Source organism: Elephantulus edwardii, unplaced genomic scaffold, assembly GCF_000299155.1.
Source record: "Elephantulus edwardii isolate Elephantulus edwardi_28Jun2011 unplaced genomic scaffold, EleEdw1.0 scaffold00001, whole genome shotgun sequence".
Lineage (NCBI taxonomy): Eukaryota > Metazoa > Chordata > Mammalia > Macroscelidea > Macroscelididae > Elephantulus > Elephantulus edwardii.
Window position 1 is genome coordinate 22063030 of NW_006399751.1, and position 26986 is coordinate 22090015.

General features: G+C 41.6%; 2 protein-coding genes across 3 annotated transcripts in view; both read right to left on the bottom strand.

Moving 5' to 3' along the window:
- The window catches only part of MYO1B (myosin IB), a 173699-nt gene that overhangs the window by 102642 nt on the left and 44071 nt on the right, over window positions 1–26986 (bottom strand). For both annotated transcript variants that reach the window (XM_006878750.1, XM_006878749.1), the window contains exon 3: window positions 3777–3871. In XM_006878750.1, coding sequence (XP_006878812.1) covers window positions 3777–3871 — 95 coding nt within the window. The remainder of the gene's footprint in view (window positions 1–3776; window positions 3872–26986) is intronic.
- On the bottom strand, window positions 17736–18174 carry LOC102872727 (transcription initiation factor IIA subunit 2-like). The gene is made up of 2 exons (XM_006878748.1): window positions 17999–18174; window positions 17736–17889 (listed from the first exon to the last, which is right to left on the bottom strand). The coding sequence occupies exons 1-2, from the start codon at window positions 18172–18174 to the stop codon at window positions 17736–17738; spliced, it is 330 nt and encodes a 109-aa protein (XP_006878810.1).

The following is a 26986-nucleotide window of genomic DNA, read 5'->3' on the forward strand; positions in this document are numbered from 1 at the left end:
GGAAGGAAGGAAAAGAAAGATGGAAAAAAGGTTAGAGTTACGTATATAAAACCCTGTGTGCTCTGTGAGGGACAAGTGGTCAGGAGGAGGAAACTTCTGGGATCTAGAAAGGAAAGGAAGGGTCAGAGGTCAGTGACTACAGAAGAGGGTGGATACTTAAAAGCAGTAGCTATCTGGAATAGTGTTCACCTATGAGCACAGGTACTTTCAGTGACAATGGTGAAAGCAGATACTCCTAGTTCATGCCATAGCAAGTCTTGTTATTGTTAAGTGCCTCCAAGTCAACTACCATGTAGGGCCCTCTGAACAAAAGATCTGAACTGAGCCCGATCCTGTGCCAGCCTCATGGTTTCCACCGTGCTCACCCTCACCACTGAAGTCACTGTGCCAGTCTACCTAGTTAGGGGGTATCTTTTCTTTAACGGATTCTCTACCTTCTCAGCAGGATGCCCCTTTCCAGGGACTGGTCCTCCTGGTAAGATGCCCAAAGTATGTGCAGCTAAGTTTCACTGTCATTACCACTAAGAAGCACCCTGACATGACCTCCACCAAGACATACTTGTTTATTCTTTGATGGTATAACCAAGACTTTGGCAAGACCATAATTCAAAGGCAACCATTCTTCTTCAGCCTTCCTTACTCAGGTTCAACTATTAGATGCATAGGAGGTAAGTAAAAAGGCCATGGTTCAGATTATGTGCACCTTAATCTACAAACTGACATCGTTGCTCATTAGCCCCTTGGAGAGACCCTTGAAAGCAGATTTTCCCAATGCAACACATCTTTTGACTTCTTAACTTATGTTCTCAGGGGTGTTCATTGTCAATCCAAGTAAAATTAAGTCACTGACAATCCATCTAGTGGCCCCATAACAAGCCACAGGTTCCCACGGACCTAGAGGTCAATGCTACTCAAGTGAAGCCCAATGTCCAGCAGACTGTCAACTCTTACAGGGCTACACACTTTCTGAAATATGCATAGCAAGTTTGTATGTAAAAAATAATTTTTAAAACAATAAAACCTGGACTTTTTTGCTTTTTATTTCATTTGTCTAGTAGTTCATTTTTTTTATCCTAAGTCAGCAAGATTGGGAGGAAACCCAGGTCCTTTACCATGGAAAGTCTGAGCAGCTCTGCTCCAGGAAGTCTATGGGATCCTAGGCTGGCTTCCTCTCTAAGCAGCAATTAACATGTGCGCTGTGAATAAAACAGCCCTGAGAGAGGAAAAGGGGTGAGGGGAAGCTTCTGATAGGGGGGAAAGACTCTCAGGAAGGTTTAAATACATGAAAAATGACAAGAACAAATGATGATATGTAGTAAATAGGGCATTAAAACCAACAGAATAAGCTAATAAGTGAGTGTGTTGCTGTGTACCATCAAGTTGGACCCAACGCATAGCTGATTCTCCAACAGGTTTTCAGAGAAAAGGGAGGAAATGGGTCGAGCCGAGATTACCCATCTTTCACAGAGCAGCTGGTGGATTCCGACTGCGTGCCTTTGGGCTGGCAGTGTGACTTCTCATCACTAGGCCAACAGAGCTCCCTAGTTACTGAGCAAGAAAGAAAAAAAAATAAATGAAGAATGAACTCCATGCTACTAGACTTCTATCAGGCGAATCAAATGGATTTTGTTGGGTTTTCCTCCAAAAAGAATGATTACCAACCTTCAGAAGCATTGTCAGCTATTTCCACTGCATCCCTCAACAAGAAAGGTCCATGAGTCCTCTGGGAAGCAGACTCAGACACCAGAGGGAAACAGTGTCATTACCACAGACCCACACACTAGAAGGAGCAGTCTGTATATTAACATGGCTAATTAGTGGACATGCCGTCTTCTTGAATACATGTTGCCAAGGATACAAAGAACTGCCTAAAACTGGTCAAACTAGTGACTACCACCCACTTCTGCTGACTCACTTAGGAACAGATCAATACCGTCAAAATATCCTTTAAAAAAAAAAGAAAGAAAAGCCCTGTATCTTTAGTCATCACGATGATTAGGTAAATCTTTACAATCAACCAACATTCAGTAAGTTTACTTGATTTTTGTTGAGCTATATACTATGTTGAGAAGATGTGATTTAGTGGAAATCCTCATGATGATGAGAAAAACAAGTATAATTCAATACATGTGGATTAAAAGTAGTAATCATACCATTATAACTAGGAACACACGCGTTTGTGAAGTGTACTGACAAACTGGCATGCCATTAGCATCAGGTCATATCATACGACCACGGCAGTGGAGGATTCAGAAATGAGCTCGCTCACATGTTCTTACAAACACCATGTCTTCACACTTCATTTCACTTAGAATGTTGTATATAATTTGCTTATGTAGATAGATATTCTCTGTCTCTCTCTCTCTCTCTCTCAGACACACACACACACACACACACACACACACACGTGCGCGCGCGCGCACTTGGCTAGCCTGTGGTAGAGATGCCTAAAATCCCTTCCACCCATACGAGTCTCTGGTTGCTCTGACTTAGGACCTCTGCATGCCAGGATCTTGCCCAATTCTGCAAAGGTACATGTTATTTCCAAAGAGTCGTGGGAAGAAGCAAGGCGCTAATACCTACTCACAAGTCCTTAAGCTGCGCCGAAGGGTGGGGGGTGGGGGTGAAGAGGAGAGGAGGCCTTCGTAAAAAGAAGAGTGGAGGAAGGAATAAGGGTAGAAAAGAAAAGTTGTTTTCAAAGCAGATGTAGAAAACATTTTACAGATGAAAACATTATAAAAATATCATCTCCTTCCCCTCCTTCTCCTCATCCTTTTATCCGTGCCTCAGCCCCGACAGCAGTGATTTTAACCTCTCCAGCTGGGCTCAGAGGATGAAGCTCTCTTGAATGTTTTCCAGGTACCTGGGGACCATGTGTAAAATCACTTTGTCACTCAAGACCATCAATCGTACAAGCTGCTTTTATTAAAAACACAAGCAAAAGAACATCGCCTCTCCACCTCAGCAGTTGGGAGTTTTGTTAATTCCATGCCTGTCTGTCTAAAAAGTACATACAAAAAAAATCTCAATTCTTCAGGCTTTTAGAGGAAGACTTCTGTAGGAAGACGTTGAGGTACCTTCTCCACTTTTTAGCAAAACTAAAGTGTGGTTGTGGCCTTCTAAGTGAAGTGTTTTTGAGATTCTGTAGGGAAGTGGTTTCATGTTTTAAACACACAGAGGCCTAAGGTCTTGGAGAAAGGATAAAAGATCATGAAGTAACCAGAAACTGCACTAGAAAAGTTTAGGACACCGCATGGTTGTGGTCAGGTGTCACCAATTCAGTTCCAGCTTGCAGTGACGCTACCCACAAAGCGAATGAAATCCTGCCGGGCTCTGCGCCGCCACCTTCACAATCTGCTCAGGTTTATTAAGCCCATTGCTGTGGTCACTGTGTTAATTTACCTCATTGAAAGTCATTCTGTCCTTCACAGATCCTCCACCTTTCCAAGTATGAAGTCTTTTTATAGGGCTGGTCCCTCCTGAAAATGTGCCTGAAGTATATGAGCCAGTCTCACCATCCTTGTCTCGAAGCAGCACTCTGACTGCACTAGGCTCTTGCATAGGCTCGAAACTTTCATAGAGGCTTTTCGCTTCATGTAAGAGCTGAGACAAGTCCCTTGTAGGCATTCCTCCCTCCAGATCCTAATGACAGATAGTAACTCCCACAAAGCAATTTCCCTGTGGCACTTCAGGCTAAGGAGGGCTCCCTGAACTTCTGTATGGCCATTCAATTACCCTTCACACAGAGGGAAGTGGGTTCATAGTGGCAGCCTTACCTGTTTTTCCTGCTCCACTTTCTCCGGTAATGAGAATACACTGGTCTTTATCTTGATCTCTGAGGGATCGGTATGCTTCGTCTGACAGGGCAAAGCTGCAGGGGATAAGAAAGGAGAGTCCTTAGAATAGAGATCATTTTATTACTAGACAGTCATCAGAAGTAACCACTAGGTCTTTAAAGGGAGACTCAGAGATGTTTTAGTATCAAGCTGAAGATTGTATTTTAGTTACTCCAAATTCTTAAAATCAATCAGGCAATCCCCAAGTGGCCTATGCCTTCTTGAGCGACCAAAATGGCACTGATACAACACTGGTATTTATTGAACTTGAGGGCTCTGGTCGTATAGCCCCTGGGAGTTATGCTGCTAATCCAGATGCTACACCTTGCTGGCCGTTCAGATTCACCAACACCTCGAGAGAAAACTGGGTAATGTCCTCCCATGTGACTTCAACATCCTCTCGCGCGATTGAGCTCCATAACTCTTGGAGCACATAAGCTATGAGTTAGTTCCAATTCAGTGGTAAAGAGTCTGAGCTTTTGATCCTACACTTGATTAATTTTATTAAAGCCTAGGCAATTCCTTGAGCCTAAGAGGAAGTGCTACAGCACATATCCACAGTTAAATTATGTTGAGACCTTCAGGTCAATACATCAAAGTTACAAAAAGAAAGAAAAAACTTTTTTTAAACATTAGAAAAAAAAGCTATAAAATACCAAAGAGTTGGCATTATCTACACTAATCTAAACATACAACAGTGTCTTTGTAAATAAATGACTGACACTGTAAGGTAATGGGATCCACAATGGTACCAGGAGTTTGCCATGGTTCCTGGCTAATCTCTGGCCATTAAACTCCACCTACTTTAAAGGTGGCAAAGACTATGATGGATCAAGCAGGACAGGCCAATCTTCATCTTGACCTTTACTTTCTCAAAATTCAGTGAGGTCAGTTTTGTCTCTTTAAACTTAAAACAAGTCTAATAATTGAGGGTGGGAAGAGGTGAAACCAAAGGTTCCACAATTTGGTGGGTGGAAGGAAGAGGTGAAGGAAATAGGAAGGATCTGGCAAGGACCTGAAAAGACAGAGTAATGATGGGCAAAGTCCAATAGTGATTAATTTTATAAAACATAATGCATGGGAATGATTATATGAAACACAATATGAATGAAGAATAGTTTGAAACACAAAGTATACAAACTCTGTAAGTAAACCAATATAAATTGTTTTTAAAAAGTTAGACAAAATCCCTCTTCTAATTTAGTAATTAGTAATAATTTATGGAGTCTCTGACATGTGTACAGAACTGAGATAACTGATGAGAATGTAAAGGTTAAGACTTGGCAGCTTCTTATTCAGTTAAAAGAAAGGAAAGAGATACACATAGAAAAATAGTGAGATAATAAGAGCATGTGGAAGAAGATAATGCAGAAGAAGAAAGGGATCTCCAGGAGGTCAGGAGTGGAGTTAGTAGATCTGTAAGAGGTGGAAAAAACCATCCTAAAGAATGAGTTAGAAAGATAAAAATCACTTAAGGTAGAACTCAAAACACCAGGGAGGCAGGGATGAGGGGCCTTATAGTTCTATATTGCTAGAAAACAAAACAGAGGGCAATGGCAAAGAGCTACAAAGACAGAAGGGCAGGCTCCACAATGAACAAGACAACAGCAAGCCAGCTACACCGCTGGTCTGTAAGGAAAAGGGATCTACCAGACAGGAAGCACAGTGGCTAACACCAACACTTACTACACATCTGTGCTTTCCCCAAGCTCCTTTATACCCAAGTATTTTAATCTCAACACAACTACTGAGAAGCAACCCCTGCTATTCTCACTTAAAATGATGAGACTGTAGCACAGAGAGTCATAACTTGGCAAAGCCAGGCTATGTGAGACGGTGGAGCCTCAACTGGTCCTGGAATTGTGGATTATGAGGGTACTGTAAGAGAACAGTGTGGGGACAATGTGAGGGGTTGGGGAACAGGAGGTGTTTCAATTTGACCAAAGAGACCCCAGAAGGCCTTTTAGGTGAATCCAAGACTTCCCCTTCAGAAAGTATGTGGAGTGGCCAACACTCTTGGTTTCCCGAGCACCTTCAGCATGCTGGGAGCTGTGCGGGGTCTCAATGCACAGTTACAGTCAATCCTGAAGCAGTTCTGAAGAGGAAACCCTAAGAGGTAGCAGGGGTTACCCGTCATTCCCGAAGCGGTGTAACGTAATTCCAGAAATAGCGCGCATCATATTCTTTCCCCTCTGGTCACATACTCTTACAATTACATCTGAACTTTCATCTCTGTGGAGGAAAACTCCTGGGAGATCCTCCTGTGGCCCACCGTACAGAAGACTATCATAACTGTCACATAAATGACTCCAGCATCTTCCACAAAAAAACCCCATTAAGGTAGCCCAACTCACAGAGATTGTTTCAGAGAAGAACTGCATTCCATAGGGTTTTCTTTTCAATGGCTGTGCTCTTATTAGGTATGTTCTAGTGCATTTTTTAAATTAATGCACGGATAAAAGTCAATATAAGACACAAAGGGGGGAAAAAATCTAACACAAGAATCCTCTTTTTTTTTTGGTCTTTAACTTGTTAATATGAACTGTGTATGCTAATCCTTTTCAGCCTGGTATGTCTTTCTCTCTGCACCACCAAAGCCCTGCTGACCCTCCCAGGTGACTCGGTGGTCTCATGCTTCACTTCCTCAGACTCCCGACGTGGAAACAAACATCCCCTCTGTGTACCACTGCACAGCAGGGGCAAATAGTGGAGAGAGGAGTGAATACAGAGGCAGGAAACACTGTAGGTACTTGCACTGCACCTCAGATACACAATTCACCACCTGTGACCTTGAACAGGTTATTCACCCTGGCTGGACTTGGGGTATCTTCACCTATAAACTGGAGAATGGCTATACATCTCCCTTGAAAGATTAAATCAAAGCCTATCAAAATGTGAAAGTTACAGCCCTGTATGAATGCCAGAAATCTAAGTTGTGTTTTAATTAATTATGTATGCAACTTATTCCCTATGTAAATTCCTCTAGGCCAAAGCTTTCCGATATAATTAATGCCAGCCATAAGGTTAAAAGAGAGCTCTAACGGAGGAGTGATAAGAAGTTGCAGTGCCAGCCCAATGGCATGCAGTTCAAATCCATCAGCAGCTCTACTGGAGGACAATGGGTAATTCATTCCCTGTGGGATTTACTGCCTCAGAAAACCTGCTAGAGAGTCAGCAATGAGTCAGTGACAAGCAAACAGTACAATACGTCAGCAACACAGGGTTAAACTTATACAATAGCAAATTATGGAGAAATGAGTAAGTGGATTTTACACATTTCAAAGAAACTCATTGTCATCAAGGTGAAACCAAATCTAGCTGACCCGCCAATGAATTCTGAGACATGGAGGAAATTATCCATTATCTCCCACCCAAGAATCAAATCCATTGTCTCCCACCCAAGAATCAACAAAATCACTACCAGAATGAGCTCTGTGAAGCATAAAAAAAAATTAGGAAATTGATTTTCTGCTACAGCTTTTATGCTAGAAAGAGAGATGCTATTTCAGAGATGCCACAGTTACTATCATCATTGCCCACCAACCCAGAAAGTGCATGATGCCAAATACAAATGAATTCTTCCAACCACTCGTATTGAACGCTTTCTGGGCTGTTTAATATGAGTCTCCTTCCTGCCCTCCCAGGAATGTACCTGAGTCTATTATCTGTCCTATTATAAAGTGACATCAAATTACTTCTAACACAGAAAACCAACTATCCAATTAAATGCACACACACAATACACACACATACATAGCAACCTTCAGAAGATTGTGTACTGACCCTGATATTTAAGTCAAAACATCTACGTGAAGTACTTCTTTTTGTCTTGTTTTTCTGGATAGAAATAGTAAGCTGCTATCCCCAGAGAATGACTTGATTCATCTAACGGAAGGTATAAGCTTATTATGAAATAGAAGTTTAAAAGTAATACATCTTTTTCGGGTGGAGAGGGAACTACAAAGAGTCATCAATCCCAAGTCAATGTGTATGTCTACCAGGTCAAGCTCTTAAAACAAAACAAAAAAAGTCCCAACAACCCTCACTGTTGTCAAGATGGTTCTGACTGTGAGTGGCCTTCCATTGGGCTGTCAAGATTATAAATCTTCTTGGGAGTGAACTGTGTATCTTCCTCCCTTGGACTTGCTGCTGGGTTTGAACTGCTGACAGTCAGCTGTGTGACACATAGCACACCACACCAAAAGTGCTCTTTTCAAGCACTCTAACACTGGAGAAACTGGACATGTACAACCTGCACACTTATCTCCAGCACGGCCTACATTTCATGACACATCAAACTCAGATCTGGCTTCCACTTACTTTTTAAAAAAAAAAATTACAATAAGGAAGCACCCTGGAAAATGTAAGCCATATTTCCAATCTTGTTCCTCTTTCTCTCAGGCCATGTGAGCACGTACCTATCACCAAGGCCAGCATTTGTGACTATAAACTGAAACCACATGCCAGTCTTCCAAACCACTCTATAATTAAAGAACCTAAATAAATCTGTAGAGGAGCCTTTAGTTAAAAACAGTTGTGACCCATATGCTCTGCATTATTTTGTGAGCGTGTCAGCATTGTTATTTACCACACACAAAAATGAACAGCTTAGTATAATGACGATAACGTAAGGGGTTAGCATGCATTTTGTTCCACCACATCAAGCGCATGCTTTTACCCACTTCTTCTGTCCTCTACTTGAGCTCTAAGAATAGGGACTGACTGGCTTTTAAATGTAGTCTCCTCTTCATTTCCAGACCAGCAAAACAGCCGTTCATTTAGAGCCAAACTCTTCCCAACACCAAGCATGTTCACTGTGAGTTTCCAAACAGCTGTATCTATTGCTTTGGGGCCTTAGGAGATTGGTTGGAGGCTCATCTGTTCTTTTCTGTCAGGGCGGAATGCTGGGTTGCATGTTCAAAATTGTCTAGCTGGTATTTATGTTCTCTTCCATTTTATTTCTGTTCAGAATGTTAATCTCCATGGCGGTTCTGCTCTCCTCGACACTGGGGGCGCTGGCGAAGCTGTTTTTTCCTAACACTCCATGCTCTCTGCCCTTCAATTTTCTCTCTAGGTTTGCTTCCTCTACAGTACAAGGCAGAAAAATCTTTCTGCAACACCGAAGCATACTGCTCAGAACACTGCTCTGCCCAAAGCAGCACACTCCCAACCTTCCAGGCTCCCCATCTCTTTGCTAATGAGTTTGCTGAGAAACCATTCTCTAAAATGATTCCCCCTTCTGAGGACTTCAGTTCGTCACCTTCATTAGCCAAAGTGTTTAACACACAAGTTCTGCTTCACAAAATCCTTCTTAAACTCAAATAATTATTAAAAGGTGACTGGCTGCTAGTCATCTCTGACACGGGTTAACCTTCTCTGTGGGTCAAAGGAACCATGTTTTCAATTGTTAGTAGTTTCAGAAGCAGCAGGCCAAGTGCCTCTGGGTAGACTCACAGTCAAGCATGTGGCTGTGTCACCCAGAGTCTTCAGATAACTGCCACTACCTTGCTATGGCATGCCCTTTTCCCAGAAAACTCACAAAATAGCACTTTCTCTCATTCATTCCTTACTCCTAAAGTATTTTCAAATCATCCTGGGAAATTCCCCTTCTGAATTCTACACTCTTAAAATAACTCTGTCTTGAAATCCTCATCTACAATTTGAACCATTTCGCTCCTCTCTAGCCCCGGCACAGCCCTAAAAACTGGGTGTTTCTAAAACTAAGTGACTCCCCCACCCAAAAAAAAAGTACAAATTCCTAACCTCCAAGGGCTTTGTCAATTTCTAATTTCAGCTTACACTAGATGAAGGGCAAAGGCAAAGGTTGTTCACAAGACGGAAAATCGAAGAGAAGGGGGAAAAAGGATAAAAAAAAATATGTATGCTTTCCATAGCATCTGTGATGGGGTCGGTGGTGTTGGGTTGGGTTTTCTTTCCCTTTCTTTTTTTTCTCCATTTCTTCTTCTTTTTATAAAAGCACAAAGCTGGCCTTCGGGGTAGGCGGGGGTGGGGTGAGGGGTGGTGGGGGCGGGGGGGAACATACAACCCAAAACGCCAAACCAACAAAACTATCGTAGGAAAAATACTCTCATAGGTATCTTTACATCTTTAACTGACTCATGTTCTTAAAATCATGTCCACTGAAAATAGTCCCATTAAACTAGTCTTATCCCATCAACTAGTTACTCAGCCCATCATATCTCAAAGACACACTTCAGAGAAAAGGAGCTGTTGGAGTTATTTGTACTGTTATACTGGGAAGTTTTGCTGCATTCTTGCCCTATGTCACTGCAAGCAGGGTATATTAACATTTCTATAAGACAGGTATCCTCCAATAACCACAAAACGGGTAAGCATTTCAAACAACCCTAGTCTCAGAGGAAGAGATGACAGAGAACAAAAGCAGATCATTCTTTCAAGATTAATAGCATTGAGCAAAATGTACCCTGTAATAAAGAATCTAGAAACAAATTGGAGGGGATAGATGGCAAGCAAATCTAAATAACTGCAATATTGCTTTAACTAATGTGGTACAGATAGAAACTTGATATAGACTGTGAAAAGTTAAGGATGTATACAATAACACTTAGAGCAACCCCTGGATTAGCAACGCAAAGAGTAAAGAAATATAGCTATGGTGAGGGGTAGAGAGAGAGGTTTATTGAAAAATGGTATTATTTATTAAAAAAAAAATTAAAGTTATCCAACAAAAGGCAGGAAAAGGGCAAAAGTCAATGAACCTAAAGAAAATAAATAAATGGTAGGCCTAAATTCAATCAAATTAAATTACATTAAATGCTAATGAATTAAATACTCTAATTTAAAAAAGGAAGATAATTTTAAATTTTATAGCATCTAGAAGCAACACCCAACTATATATAGTACCATAGGAGTTACAGTAAAATGCAAGTCACAGAAAAACTGAAATGCTTTAACAAGGAAACACTATACAAAACTAACTGGTGAAAGGGAGAAAAACTCTACATTGTGCTTTTTTTTTTACATGTTTCTCTTGACAAAGAAGTCCCTACTTTATCATTTCAATAAACTAAAAAAAGACTGTTACATCATGGCACACATGGTAGTTAAGACAGCTTTACCGCTCTTAAAAATGGGTTACAATAATTTTTCCAAGAACATTATAAAAAAAAAACACATAGCAAAAACCAAAAAATACCATATCCACTGTGGCAATGTCAATTCTGACTCGTGTTACAGAAAAGAATAACTCTACTATGTTTCTTTGGGTGAAATCTTTGCAGAAGTAGATTGCCAGGCCTGGGTGAATTTTATCCAACAACCTTTAGATTAATAGCTAAACATAAATCATCACTTCATTATCTACAGCTCTATATACATTCATATACCCTAAATATAGTTAACTACATTGCTTATTTTGACCACATAACTGGGAAAAGCTTGTTTCTCTGTTAGCTACAAAACAGAAATAATCTCATTGGGGATGAATCATTTGAGGAAGACATCTGGTTTAGAATGACAACAATAAAATGTATCAAATAAAGCTAAAAAGTTGGGCTTTAAAATAAGACATGACAAATTGGCATAAAAAGTTTCTGCTTCCTTTAGAATTATACTGATTTCCAAAAAAAAGATCCCACAGAATTTCGGTGACGCGTCAGTTACAGCCTGCTCGTGACAGACTCTATATATACTAGGTACTGTGTTACTTCTGCGTGGCCTTACAGAATGACCAATCACAACTGCATTTTACCCTCACCACAGTATTTGAACCTTCTGTACATGTGAAAGAACGTATTTTATAGGATACACATTCCCATGTTACAAGGTTCCTTAGAGGTGAAAGCCTACTTCAGCATTGCTGTTGCTGAATAGCATAGTGTTAGAATAGACTCAAGGCTGACCTTCCAACAGATTTTCAGAGGCAGTAAATCACACAGGACAAGACTGTCCATCTTTATCCCACTGGAGCGGCTGATAGATTTGAACTGCATTCCTTTGGGTAGACTGTGCAACTCCTTACCAATAAGCCACCAGAGCTAACTACAACTCTCAATGTAAAAAATTCAATACTAGTTATGGAAAATAATGCAAAAATAAATGGCATGGGATACTTATAAGATTTTTTCCTTCACAATTTTAAATATTTGTAATTCTTTTAAGATCAAAAAGCTTAAAAGATCAAATTCTTTGAATCTCACAGGCCTGCGTTTGTCCAGGCCAGGGTTGGTTGGCTGAGCAAGCATCTTCCTTCTGCTGGGGACTATATGCGAAAGTGCTGGGAGGGTCTTTCAACTCAAACATGGAACACAAAGGTACTGGAGAAGTGTACAAAAAGAAGCTTAAGAGAAACAAAAACCCACTGCCATTAAGTTCGTTCTGATTCACGGCAATCCTACAGGACAGAGTAAAACTACATCATGGGATTTCCAAGGCTGTGAAATTAAAAGACAAATTGCACTGGGAAAGCCGGCTGTCAGAGACCTCTCCAAAGTACTGAAGAGCAACAATGTCACTCTAGAGACTAAGGTGTGCCCGATACAGGCCATGTCTTTGCAATTACTTACTATGCATCAGAAAGTTGGACAATGACTAGGAATGATAGAAGGAGAGTTGATGCCTTTGAGCTGTGGTGTTGGAGAAGAGTATTGAAAATACCACGGACTGCCAGAAGAACAAACAAGTTCGTCCTGGAGAAGGTGAAGCCAGGCTGCTCCTTGGAGGCAAGGATTCTGAAGCTCCGTCTGACATACTTTGGACATATTATAAGGTGGGACCAGTCCTTGGAGGGGGATGTCATGCTTGGGAGGGTGGAGGGGCAGTGCAGGAGAGGAAGACCCTCGATGAGGTGGACTGACTCAGTCACTGGGGTGTTGGGGGTAGGTGGGTCAAGACAGTGAGACTGGCACAGGACAGAGCAGGGGTTAGTACTGCTGTAAACAAGGTCACTATGAGTCACGGGTGACTCAACGGCACATAACAACAACGATCTTTACACGGAAGCATACTGCTTCATCTTTCTTCTGCAGAACGGCGGCTGATGGCTTTGAAGTGCTAACCTTCTGGATAGAAGCTGAGAGTTTTAACCACTGCATCACTAATGCTCCTTATTGCTGTTGTTAAGTGTTGTCAAATTAGAATGAATCCATAGCTTACCCTGCAGCAGGTTTTCAGAGGTTGTAAACAGCACGGGAGGAGACTATCCATCTTTCTCCCTTAAAGCAGTTGGTGGGTTCGAACCATCCGCCTTTGGGTTGGCACCAGAATTCTTTCCCCACTAGGGACTCCTTAAGAGGCTTTTAAAAAATCAAACCCACTGCTACTGTGTCAATACCAATACACAGGCTTCCAGGGCTGTGAGTCTTTGTGGAAGGTGACTGCCCAGCTTCCTGACATGGAGTGATCGCATCCCTACAGTTACCAGCCCAACACCATTCATCTCCAGCGCTCCTAGGGAGAATGAATTATTCTAGGAAGGAAAAGAATTGGGTTAATTAGATGAAGCCATTTAGAGGAAACATCTGCCCTCAGAGCGTGAAGGCTGCCCCTCCTGGCCATTCAGCAGAGATCCCTGATCTGCTGATGACTGCCCTCTGTAAATGGGGCTTCAAAGGAAACAGCACCCAGACTAGCTTAGCACACAAAACACCAGAGGGGATAAGTCCTCCAGTGACAGGGGCAGCATCCTGCCTGGTGCTAGCAAATCATTAAAAATATGGAGGCTCACCTAGCTGCTGAGAGGCTTTGTCCTCAGTGTAAATGGTTTCTATTGTCTTGAATTAATCGCTTAGAAACTACAAAGGAAGAGTAAGCGAAGGCATAGGTGCAAACTGAGGTTATTCATTCACAGAGTGGTGTCCATCTGAGTTCACAGGAGGCCTGCTGCACAGGTAATGATCCTAGACAATAAAGATTATCTACCTTCCAGATGTTTATACATTCCTGAGAAGTGCAAATGCTTGATGCTTTGAGTGGGTATGTGACCTAGTAGATAAGAAGTTGATCTGCCAATCCAAAAGCAGTAGGTTCAAATCCATCAGTTGCTCTGTGGGACAAACATGGGCCATATCTATGCCATTTGTGGCCTCGAAAAACCCACTGGAGGGTAAGGGATGAGATGGAGCCAACTCAGCGCCAGACAGATTGCAGTTTCTTGCCACTTGGCCACCAGTGTTCCCTATTTAACAATATGCTAACCCAAATGTTACCAATTTATATCTAGTCAGAAGGACTCAGAGGAAAGGACTGATGATCCACTTCTAAAATATTAGCTACTGAATACTTTATGAAACACTATTCTACTCTGACACACATAGGGGCATCATTTAAGTCAAAAGAAAATAGACAAACTCTAGTAGGAATGTTCTAAATGTTCTAAAAAATGGGTAAAAACAATAAAAATGTAATTCACTACTCATTGCCATCAAATCAGATCAAACTCATAACTCACCTTCCAACAGGTTTTCAGAGGCTGTAAGTCACACAGGAGGCTTTCTCTTTCACAGCAGTTGGTGGATTTGGTCTGGAGTTTGGTATGTAAAGACCAGAGAGGTGCTGTCTCTGAATGAGCAGCGTAGCTCCCTCCTGACTTTGCCACCAGAGCTCCTTCCTAAGCCCTGCTGCTGCAGTTGCTGTTAGGTAACAAACATCCAGTTGACTACGACTCATCCGCAGTCCTGTGAACAATGATCCTTGCCCTGCCCTGCACCATTCTCACAATCTCTTGATATGCTCAAGCCTACTGTCAAAATCACTTGTTATGCATCAGAGAGTTGGACAATGACTAGGGAGGACAGAAGGAGAATTGATGCCTTTAAGCTGTGGTGCTGGAGAAGAGTATTGAGGGTGCCATGGACTGCCAAGAAAACAAACAGATCCATCCTGGAGGGGGCTAAACCGGGCTGTTCCTTGGAGGCAAGGATTCTGGGGCTCCATCTAACATACTCTGGACATGTTGTAAGGAGGAACAGGTCCTTGGAGAGGGACATCATGCTTGGGAGGGTGGAGGGACGGCACAAGAGGGTAAGGCCCTCTATGAGGTGGACTGATTCAGTGACTGGGGTAATCGGGATGGGTGTGTCAGAGGCAGTGCGATTGGCACAGGATAGAGTAGGGTTTAGGGCTGTTGTACATAGAGTCACTATGAGTCACATAACAACAACTGTCAAAATCACTGTGGTCAGTCCACTTTGTTGAGCACAAAAGGAGCAATGTGGGAGTGACTTAATTTGACCTCTATCCATTTCATAAAGGGGAACTGTCCCCATCAATAATAATCCATAGCAGCAAACAGACAGCTACTAGGTGAGATATGCCACTCCCATGCTCCTGCACCTATTTCCACCAAACACTGGGTTCAGTATTCGATGTTAACTCACAGACTTTACTCACAGTTGTGGTACCCAAGAGTGGGGTTTATTAGGGAAACAGATTGAGGAGTGGGAGAGGCAAAGAATATCTCACAATGTAAGTCCAGGTTTAGACCAGTAGTCCCAAACCAGTTTAACAGCAAAGCATAATTAAGAAATTAGTAAAAGCCTTGATTTCAGTTCAGCAACACAAACCAGAAGCCTCTGGTTTCCTCAATCATCCAGCAAGGTTTGGTCAGAGCAGTTAGTTATAAATCAGGTTTCCCTTCAATCATCAGGCAAACAAAACTTTAACTGTAGCCGGCACAAATGCAAAAAGCCCCAGGATACACCCTGCCACAGTCCCTCTGCCACTGTCATTTGTCAGCATCTCACTCTGGTCTGGCTCTCACCAGGATTTTGTTCCAGTCTTCCTCAAATCTTGCTGTTCAGTATAGACAGTGCACTCACACACTTTCTCTCCCCCCTTCTCTCTCTGTCTCCCTCTGTCTCTGTCTCTCTCTCTCCCTCTGTCTCTTTCTCACTCTGTCTCTCTTATCTCATTCCCACAGATGCTGATGATTTGCAAGACTATGTGTCTGCAGTTAAGTTAGCTGCAGAACAGAGTGCACTAACGTAATAGCTAGAAAAATCAACTTTTAAACTAACACCACAATGAGAGTCTTCCTCTCTTTCTCTGGCCCTCAACCTTTCCCAGCAAGATATCTTTTTCCAAGAACAGGAACATCCTAACAACATACTCCAAGTATGAAATGCAAAGTTTCCCTCCAAGACATACTTCTTTGTTCTTTTGGCTGTCCGTTGGATAGTCAACACACTTGACCAACATCACAATTCAAAGGGATCAATTCTTCTTCTGCCATTCCTCATTTACTGTGCAACTTTCAGATGCATACAAAGAGTCTGAAAATACTATAGCTTAGATCAGACAGAGAGCATAGAGGACTTGAAGCACACAAATATTCATAAAAGAAAAAGATGATATTTACTGAGAGGAATGTCAGTGGAAAGCTGCCAAATCTGGACCCCAAACAACACTGGGCTCCAACAGATAGAAGCTGGCAGGAAACAGAGCAAGGAGGAAATTGTGTTATTTCCTCTGCCTAGAAATTAACAAAAGACACCTGATTTGGAGGAGTGAAAAACAAGTAGACAATCAGAGTTCTTAATTAAAATTCAATAAGCCCTTACAGTATTTTTAGTATCTCTGTTAACAAAAGAATTTTAATGATCATCATTTATTACCAGGCATAAAGATAATTAGAGAACGACCATCTATAAAAGTAGCCTTTCCCACTCAAAATAAATGTGATTTAAGCAAAGTGTCAGCACAAATGTTCTAAAACTTTTTGGAAAAGGGGCTTATGGCAATTAACTCAGAGTCAAGTTTTATAACTTTACTGCAGGCAACTAAACCCTAGTATGGTGTAATTAGCAATGGTCTTGGGGATGGTACAGCACCAGGTAGCATCCCTTCTGCTGTAGGGGTGTCATTAAGTCAAGGATGACCCAAAGGCGTCTAAGGGCAAATCCCAGAAAACCCCATCCTAAGATAAATTCCCCTAGAGACTTTCCAAATTGTCCTGAGTACGTTATGTTCTACTTAATGCTTTACTTATTAAATTAAAAGGACTGTAAGTAAAAGGACTGGTTTCAGTTTCTCAAAATGCAAACTGATTTTGCACATATTCCTTCCTGAGTTAAAGCCTATAAGAGCACCACTCAAATACCACTTTTTGCATCTAACATTTGTCTAACTTTAAAACACACATTCTGATCTATGTTACTTTACACCCACATTCCAAATGGCTCAGACAGTTCAGTAAAACTAACCTTTCATTCTGTAACATTTGAGTGTAAACCACTCTGCATCATCAAACTTTAAATGCCCCCAGGTGCCTGCAAAGACATGGGAGCTTTTCCGTCCAGCATCCTGGGTGAAACTGGGCGGGAGGGGCGGGGGAGCAGTTACACCCTGGTAGAAGTCACTGAACAGTGGCCTCGTACAGCAACCTGTACTGCAGACCCAACCAGAGGTTGCATTTGAATTGCAAACCCAAAAGACAATGCTCTGGTTTTTTGAGAAAGAGACAGAGACTGAGAGAGACAACAGGGAATGTGTTGTAATGGAAAAGGAATGACCACAAATTATCGCCTTCTCCAGGCTTCAATTTGGACGGTAAGCCTTCCTGGGATAAAATGTATACATCATACCCAAAATTGTATCCAAAATATATCAGGTGCTCAATAAAGCTGGGGCTAACTTTACAGGGGTTTTTTTTATGTCTTAAAATTCATTTATTAAAGAATATTTATAGGAAGGTAACAACTTTTGATTTGTTAATAAAAAAAATTGGGTTTCTTCATGCTGCGTAGTAAGTGAATGGAAGCGGCTAAAGTTACGAGCTCTCTACTGGACTTCTCCGACAGCACAGCACAATGGAGTAATTTCTGCATTGCTAGAATAAATTAAAAAAGTCTCTTCTAAGTTTCTCTTCAAAAGGCCAAGAGTAATAACAGAGAATGGCATAAAAAAGCCATTTCCCCCCATTCATTCTGTAGTATTAGAGGCAGTATTTTTACCATCACAGGCTACAATTTTCACTTTATCCACTTTAATAAGCTCTGTCACCTCTCTGAATTCAACATCATTCAAAACAAAAGTCCACACATTATCGCAGAATCTGTACGTATTTAAAGAGCCCAGTTAGCAGAACACATCACTGTCCACTGGTATTTCCATCTTCCTATGCCAGGTTATCCAAGAGGTTGTGGGAAGTAATATGATGTTTCTTGAAATGATTTTTAATTCCCCTGAAATTGACTCTGTTCCTGACTCTCTGAGCCAATGCTGAATTGATAGCCTTATCAAACTGAAGGAGAACTTGAAGAGCAAGTTGGGGGGTTATCTGTTGAGACTGAATGAGCTCATCTAGGCTCTCTTGAAGACGGTTTCCCAAGGTGGTATTTCTGTATAACTGATAAGCCATGGCTTAGGTGGAAGGAATTGTTTTTCCTCTTCAGGCTTGCATTGATGCCCTGTGTGGAAGGCGTTTCTGCCGCAGAGCGGAGAGAAGCCCAACAGCAGAAGACTACTTCCCGACCACCTCCTCCAGCACCCGAAGACCTGGGCAAAATACAGGTTTTTATTTTGAATCAACATACAAATCTATTTTGGAAAGTAAGATTCAAAGTTATTTCACAGTATGGAAACAGAAGCAACAAATACCATTTTGTTGTTAGCCACTACTGAGCCCATTTCCGAGCAATGACCCTGTGTGACAGGGAAGAACTGCCCTGGAGGTTTTCTTCGCGGTAATCTTCACTGGAGTAGAAAATCAAGCCCTTTCTTCCAAGAAGTCTCTGAGTGGGTTTATGCCACAAACCTTTCAGGTAGAAGGTGAGCATTTAACCAATGCACCACCAAGACTCCTAAATATTCATTACACTCCAAGTATAGGCAGCTCGCTCTGGTGGACCAGTGGTTAAGAGGTTGTGTGCCAAATTCAAGGTACATGGCTTGAATCCATCACCTTCTCCTAAGGAGAAAGACGGGCAATCTCCTCTCGTGAGATTTAAGACAGGTGGAGTCAGTTGTGAGCAAGTTCTGACCTGATGGCATTCAACAACAAATAACATACACATATACACATAGACACAGACATAAATACAGAGACCACAGTGTTCATACATACAAATGCATGTTAGGGATGCATCCATATCATAGAGAAAGAAAATAACAATTAGATCAGAATCAACCTCTTCCTGATTAATAGCTTAACAAGCTAAATTCATACCATGGATGCAAGCATTTAAGAAATTATCTTAAAATAATTCATTATTCATGAATCCAAGAAATAATTCTTGAGTATCACTTATGAGCAAGGAATGTTTTAAAAATGCATTGCCGTTGAATCAGAATGAAGTCATGGCTGACACTCTGGTGGGTTTTCAGAGGCTGTAAATCACACCAATAAGAACTGACCATCTTTCTCCTTCGGAGCAGGTGGTGGATTCAAACTACCTGCATGTGGTTTGGCAGCCAAACTCCTTATCCACTAGGTCACCAGAGTCTGGGCAGAGGGAATTATCCCAACTACAGAATACACATTTTAGAGAACTTGCATAGTATCAATCTAGAGAGTAATTTAGTCATTTGAAGACAAGGAACACTTAGTTGGAAGGCATCAAGTGGGCCCCCCACTCATAGTAACCACAGAGAACAGAATGAAACACTGCCTGAGCCCCACAACCATGGCTGTGCTCACGCCCACTACTGTAGTCACAGAAACACCTTCAACCTCAGGAGGTCATCTTCTGGCACCACAGCAGGCAATGTTTAAATGGCTACGTTTTCTCAGCAGTCTGCCATGGTCTGGAAACCCTACTGAAACTTGTCCACTATAGAGAACCCTGCTTCCAGTTTTGTTGTGTTGCTGATGGCATTCAAGTCAAGCATGACTCATAGGCCCCTATGAACAAGAGGCCTGAAGCTTTTCTATAACTATCAACATTTATCAAAGTTCACAGAGTTTCTAGAGGCATGTTTAGAAAGTGGATGCCACTCCTGCTTCCAACTTTATGGCAACCCCAAAGCCAAGAGGGCCAATGAAGTGGCAAGCAACAGGAAGGCTAAGACAAGTGGGGAAACCACCCAAAACCAAACCATTCTAGTCAAAATAATTTCTGCTTCTTCATCCAAACTTCAGTATCTGCCAAGCCAGTCTATTCCTCCCTAACATCAATACTGAGTATTCCTCGAGTTTTGGGAACTTCGCATTGGGGTTTTCTATATGCAAGCAATACTTTCTCCCTTCCTAATCTTCTCCTTCATACCTTTTCAAACTATATGCACAAGAGATCAACTTCTGGGAGTCGGGTATGTACAAGCAGGAGGAATGTTGCATCAGGATTGGAGGAAGATTCATCAACAATCTGTGTTATGCAGATGACACAACCCTGCTTGCTGAAACTGAGGAGGACCTGAAGCGCCTGCTGCGTAAGATCAAGGACTGCAGCTTTCAATACAGATTGTAGCTCAACATCAAGAAAACAAAGATTCTCACCATTGTGCCAACTGATAGCATCATTATGGATGGGGAAGAGATTGAGATTTTTAAGAGTTTTCGTTTGCTTGGCTCCACAATCAACACTCTTGGTACGAACAGCCAGGAAATCCAGAGACAAATTGCATTGGCAAAGTCAACTGTCGCAGACTTCTCCAGAGTACTGAAGAACAACATCAGTCTGGAGACCAAGGTGCACCTGATCCAGGCTATAGTCTTCGCAATTGCTTGCTATGTGTCAGAGAGCTGGACAATGACAAGGGATGACAGAAAGAGAATGGATGCCTTTGAGCTATGGTGCTGGAGAAGAGTGCCGAATTTGCCATGGACTGCTATGCGAACAAACAGGTTTGTCCTGGAGAAGGTGAAATCAGGCTGCTCCATGGAGGCAAGGATTCTGAAGCTTCGTCTGACATATTTTGTGGACATGTTACAAGGAGAGACCGGACCTTAGAGAGGGACGTCATGCTTGGGTGGGAGGACGGACAGTGCAGGAGAGGAAGACCCTCAATGAGATGGATTGATTCAGTCACTGGGGTAATGGGGGTAGATGTCTCAGGGACAATAATGTTGGTACAGAATAGAGTAGGGTTTAGGGCTCTTATACACAGGGTCACTGAGTCGCAAGCATTTCGATGGGACATAACAACAATAACAACAATCCTCTCCTCACTGCAATGAGTTTTAAAATGCATTACCTAACAGCACCTAACAACAACATTCTCCCCCAAATTTGTTAAAGTTCAAAGCAAGAGTGTAATAGTCCTGTCTTCACAAACTGCATTAAAAAAGAATAGCCTAAATTTAAGCGTTAGAGACAATCTTGGTAGCTTGGATTAAGCTAATGGAATCTTCTTTTTTTTTTTTACTATTTACAAAATTTTAACACAAATTCGAACAAATTCTTTCAATTTCCCTCCCCTCTCCCGTCAAATTGTACAATCCAATAATTAATCCCCTCTTCCCCCTGTACATCCACATCCCTCTGCTTCCAGCCTCTCCCGCCCCTCCTGCATCCTGATACTCATTCTACAATAACCGTCTTAAGGCAGATCCAAAGGTACCTCCTCCTTACAGGTATCAAGGGGTTTTATGTACCTATTCAAATACGGTTTTCAAATTCAGAACACAAACAAAACTCAGGATCTTTTCCTTTAGAATTCCAAAGACAAAACAAGTTTATCACATCAAATTCAAGTCTCATTTTAAAAATACAACTGGTGCTTCGCAGGGGGAATTAGAGGATGTGATTCAGACCTTTGAAACCTAAGTCCCCCACAGAGAATTCTAAGGCTCTGATCTTAGAACAACAAGCCTCTGAGAAGAGCAAGTGTGGTCAATATGTCACAGCTCCTTCCTCGCTGGAGAGTCTTACAGATGGTTCTCACTTCCGCTCTCTCCCTCTCCCTAGTCTGCGCCCTGCCCGGGAAGGGCTTTCTACAAAGCAAGAAAAGCTCAAGAATAAAACTAGGACTCAATTACTATATTTTAAGTTTTAGGGTGTTTTGTGTTGGTTTTTTTTAAAAAAAAGTTTGAATATTAACACATCAAAATGACTCCAAAGTGGAGAAAGGGTAAGCTAATGTTTCTTTATAAATAACCCTTCGGCCTTCAGGCTGACTTTCAGGCAACTTGGCTGGATGACCCTGTAAACACAAACAAGCCCTATTACTCCCTTTCCCAAACTTGAGAGGTGCTCCACCACCTCTCCACCAGACTTATAACTAAATAAGCAACAGTGCTTTAAGCTACTAGTACCTGACAAAGGAAGACTTAATGTTTACTACAAAGAAAGTACAAAGAGTCGGAAACAACTCATTATTACACAGAAAGCAAGGCTTTAAAGAACCTAAATGCTTAATAGTCAAAAACTCGGATATCTACATGAGTGTACACACACGTATATGTGTATATATTCAGAGTCTGTTTCTTAGGTTTTGGGTTTGTTTGTTTGTTTGTTTGTTTGTTTGTTTGACCATGTCAGTGTATCTGCACAGTAGCCATAAAACCAAAATGGAATGTCACATAAGTAGATAATTCACATCCACACAAGAAATAATCACATTTTCAAAGAGGCAGTTAGTATTTTTTACTACATACCAGGAAAGAGTAAAAGTCAATTGAGGGCATTAACTCTGAGAAACCTACCTCTGTTTTGAGAAACCACTCAACGACTTAAACTGTCACTAAGAATTCAAGAATAATTAAGTGTTCTGGAATTCTCATTCTTCAAAATGCTATCCATAATTTTTTTTTATCCACTCAGTTGGATGCCTTTGCATAGTCAATAAAGCATCATTCTGGCATTCTCTGTTTTCCACCAAGATCAATCTGATGTCAGCACTGGTATCCCTCATGCCCTGGCCTTTTCTCAACCCAATTAAAAATGACTGGAGCAGTATGTTTACAGGGAATTGCCAGAAATTCAAAACAGATCATTTTTTTAGCACCTAGTAACTCTCCCTGATTCTAAGTCTGCATAAATTCTATCTGAACACATAGGCAAATAGTCACCTAGAAGTTTTCTACTTAAAGGGAAAAACTATAAGGGATTGTGATTGTACTAGTAACATTCTAGGGCTTTGTTAGGGCCGAATTCTTGAACTTGGAAGCAGAGACAATTATAATCTTCAAGTCTGACAATTAAGAATATTACCTGCCCAAGAAGTGCCTGGTGGCATAGTGTACTACATGTCCAACAGTCAACCAAAAGATCAGCAATTAGAATTCACCAGTCACTCCTCATAAGGATGCGAGAAAGCTGGTCAGTCTCCCCTGACAGGGATTTACATCCTCAGAGACCCAATGCACGGTGGCTATAAATATGAAAGAACTCTACGACTGAGGGGTGGGGATGCGTAGCTATTGCCTCTAGCCATTGAAACCATTCTTCTCAACAAAAATGGTCACTTCTCTAGGTCTTCCTTCCACAAACCATCACTTTTTCATTCTAATGTTCTCCAGTTCTGAAAGCATTATTCATCAAGAATCCATAAGGGTGCTCTTTGGCAGCGCATATGGAACAACACAGCAAAGATTAGCACAGCCCCTGTCCTGTGCAAGGATGACACACACATTCACGAAGCATTTCATATTTTTAAAAAAAAAAGAAAGAAAGAAAAAGAATCCATTAAGAACTGAGTCAGCTATAGAAAGATCTGAGGATGAAAAAACTGAGGTCATGCTTGCTCTCTGGAAGTTCAAAGCTCTCCCACTGCCATGGCATCTTGGGACTCACCCAACCTTAGTTCCCTGCCTCCTCCCTGTGTGCAGCCAAACTCAAAATTCAAACTCATTGCCACTGAGTCAGAACCAACTCCTATCATAGTACCAAGGAGTTTTCAGAGGCTATAAACTGCATGGGAGGACACTGCCCATTTTTTTCCCTGCAAAGCCATTCCTGGATTCAAACTGTCAGAGAGGCATCATCTTTGGGTTAACAGTACAACTCCCTATGGATTACACCACCAGTGTGCCCTCCTACCGTGCATAACCCATAAAAAAATTCCTCCTCGAAATGTTGGCGTTTTTTTGGTTTTTGTTTTTTACTTTTCAAAGAGAAAAGCTAACTGGGGGGAGGGGTAGGCAGGGAGGAAAGTGTGCAACTATGAATGAATGGAAATCCAAAGTCTGTTTTCATTAAAATAAATTGTTGTTGTTGTCATTGTTGTGTGCAGTCGAGTCGCTTGAGACTCATAGCGACCCTATGTACAACAGCCCTAAACTCTGCTCTGTCCTGTGCCAATTGCACCATCTCGGATACACCCATCCTGATTACCCCAGTCACGGAATCAATCCACCTCATAGAGGGCCTTCCCCTCCTGCGCTGTCCCTCCACCCTCCCAAACATGATGTCCTTCTCCAAGGACCTGTCTCTCCTTACAATATGTCCAAAGTATGTTACACGGAGCCTCAGAATCCTTTCCTCCAAGGAGCCGCCCAGTTTGACCCTTTCCAGGATCAATCTGTTTTCCTAGCAGTCTGTGATACCCTCAATACTCTTCTCCAGCACCACAGCTCAAAGGCATCAATCTTCCTTCTATCCTCCTTGGTCATTGTTCAACTCTCTGATGCATAACAAGTGATAGCAAAGACCATGGCCTGTATCAGATGCATCTTAGTCTCCAGACAGACACCATTGCTCTTCAGTACTTTGGAGAGGTCTCTAACAGCAGACTTTCCCATGGCAATATTTTAATTTCCTGGCTACTGGTGCCGAGAGTGTTGACTATGGAGCCAAGCAAACTAAAGCTGTGAACAATCTCAATCTCTTCACCATCCTGAGGCTGCCAACTGGCCCACTGGTGAGAATAAATAAAATAAAAAAAATAACTCCTCCTCCCTACCAGACAGCAAAGTTCCACTGTCCGGCATTTATGTCCTTCACAGCATCTCTTCTCTGGGACTTGCCGAGATAAGGAACTCAAGGTATTTGTTGAATAAATTAACCAGTAACTCGTCAAAGATGCAACACACAAAATCTTTATAACTTAAACTGCTGGAAGAGGGTTTAGAGAAACTCTGGTGGTCATGAACCTTCCGCTGCTGGGGCCCTCATGCCACCGAGCTCTGACATATCCTACAATGATGCCAGATGATCCAACTGGGAGCTGCCTGTATACAGAGCAGGCTTAGAGACAGAGAAAAACATTCACTAAGGTTTGGAAGGAAGATATTCACTTCTCTCAGGAAGTTCTGAACATACAGTAAAGAAATATTTCCCTGCAATTTGTCATTCAAAAAGGAAACTGTAATTCCTAGAGCTATTTGTTCCCAGTGGTTCCCAGATATTTTGTGTTTTATTTAAGCATTTAGTAAGGAGGAAAAAAAAGGCAAGCACACATGCACATAAGCCCACACAACTGTCCTATCCCAATATATTCACTTCACGTGTCTACTAATAAAGAGATTACCAATCTCTACAATAACTCTCAGCTTCAAATTCAAAACACTGCTATTGTCACCATCGGCTCGTTCCACTCTGGAAAATGTCCTATTTATGATATGTCTGATGACCACCCTTCACAGAGATGAGAGGGCATCATACAAAGGTGTCTTGGTTTGCTTCCTCCATATTCATAAAAGGACAACAGCCCAGGCTATCATGCAGTAGGTTTTAAAAACAATGCTCTTTTACTAGTAATCATTGCTTCTGACTTAGAGACTCCATGTGTTGCAAAGTAAAACTGTGCTCCAGTTTTCTTTTTGCATTCACTATTTTTGAGGTGAAAATATATGTAGCAAAATACACACTAATTTAAAAACTCCTAAATGTACAATTCAGTACCACTAATTATAATGTTTTTCTAAATTATTCCACCACCATTAACATAAAATCAATATTCCTGCAAAGATTCTCCTCTAGCATTTCAAGTTGCTATTGCCAAGGTAATCACATAACAGAAAATTCTTTAATAGAGCACAATACTCAAGGCAGGCATTAATGGCTAAGCTTTAGTTTGGTTTAAAGAACACTTTTGGGAGTCTCTGGTCTCAGGGTAAAGATTACCTCAAGACAACAGTTCTGATGGTGATCTAGCCTCCATGGCTCCAGAAAGGCTAGAGACCCTGAAAATTTAAAAATTCTGTTTCCCATTTATCCCACTTTGATTAGGATTCTTCTAAAAAAATCTTTGAAAAGAACATTCTATAATGTTAGCTGGGTCTCATTCAGTTCTTCTGATCTTGTGTGAAAGGGGGGTGATTCAAGAAGCAATCAGACTCATTTTCCAGTTCCTTGTACTAGGGCTTCACATCTTTGACTAAATACTGAAATCTCCTGTGGAGCTGACTTTTCATCTCATTTTGATGTGATTCGATTGAGTAGGCTGAAGATCACTAACTTCTAACATAGTTTTGGCTTTCAGAGATGATTGCTTTTCTTAGATTGAGCTATGTGTTAGGTCTTCCGCTTCCACTTAGTGACGCTATAAAAAGCAGTGATATAAAATATTCACTGTTAGGGATTTCTGGTGGTCTAGTGGCAAAAAGCTGCACTGCAATCGAGGAATGCGGTTCGAATCCACCAGATGCTCTGCTGGAGAAGGAGGGGCAATGCCCTCCTCCTGTACCAGTCAGATGTGATTTGACGGTACACACACACATATCCACTGCTCTACTTTCTGCAAGCATGTTTAGGGTGGTGTTGCTTATGATGACATTCTTCACATCATAAGCCCCTTAAAAGATATATATCACTTCTAAGCCTAATTGGCAAGAGAAAGGAAAATTCTGCTTCTCTTCAGCAACTTACATTACTTGTTTTTTGGCGGACTTTTTGGAAAAAGGATTCCACATGGCAGATGGTACTTGAAGCTCATCTTAAAAGAAGAGCAATATTTAAGCATGTGTGTAAGAACAGAGCAAGACCAATGTGCCTAGAAAGGAAAGAAACAATGGGGAAAGCCAGACGAGAGCAGATAAAGGAGAACATACAACAAAGTCATTCACATTCAACTGCTGCATTTTCACAAAGAACATGTTCACGTCTTGTTGTTGTTGTTATGTGCTATCGAGATTCCTGTGACTCATAGTGGCATACAACAACTTTATATCCTGCTCTATCCTGTGCCATTCTCACTATCTCTGATACACCTACCCACTCCCCTACCCTACCCCCGTCACTCTAGGCACTGAATCAATCCATTTCATCAAGAGTCTTCCTCTCCTATGAGATATCATCTCACCCCAGTAAGACTAGCAAAATTTAACAGAACAGCAAGCAACAAATGCTGGT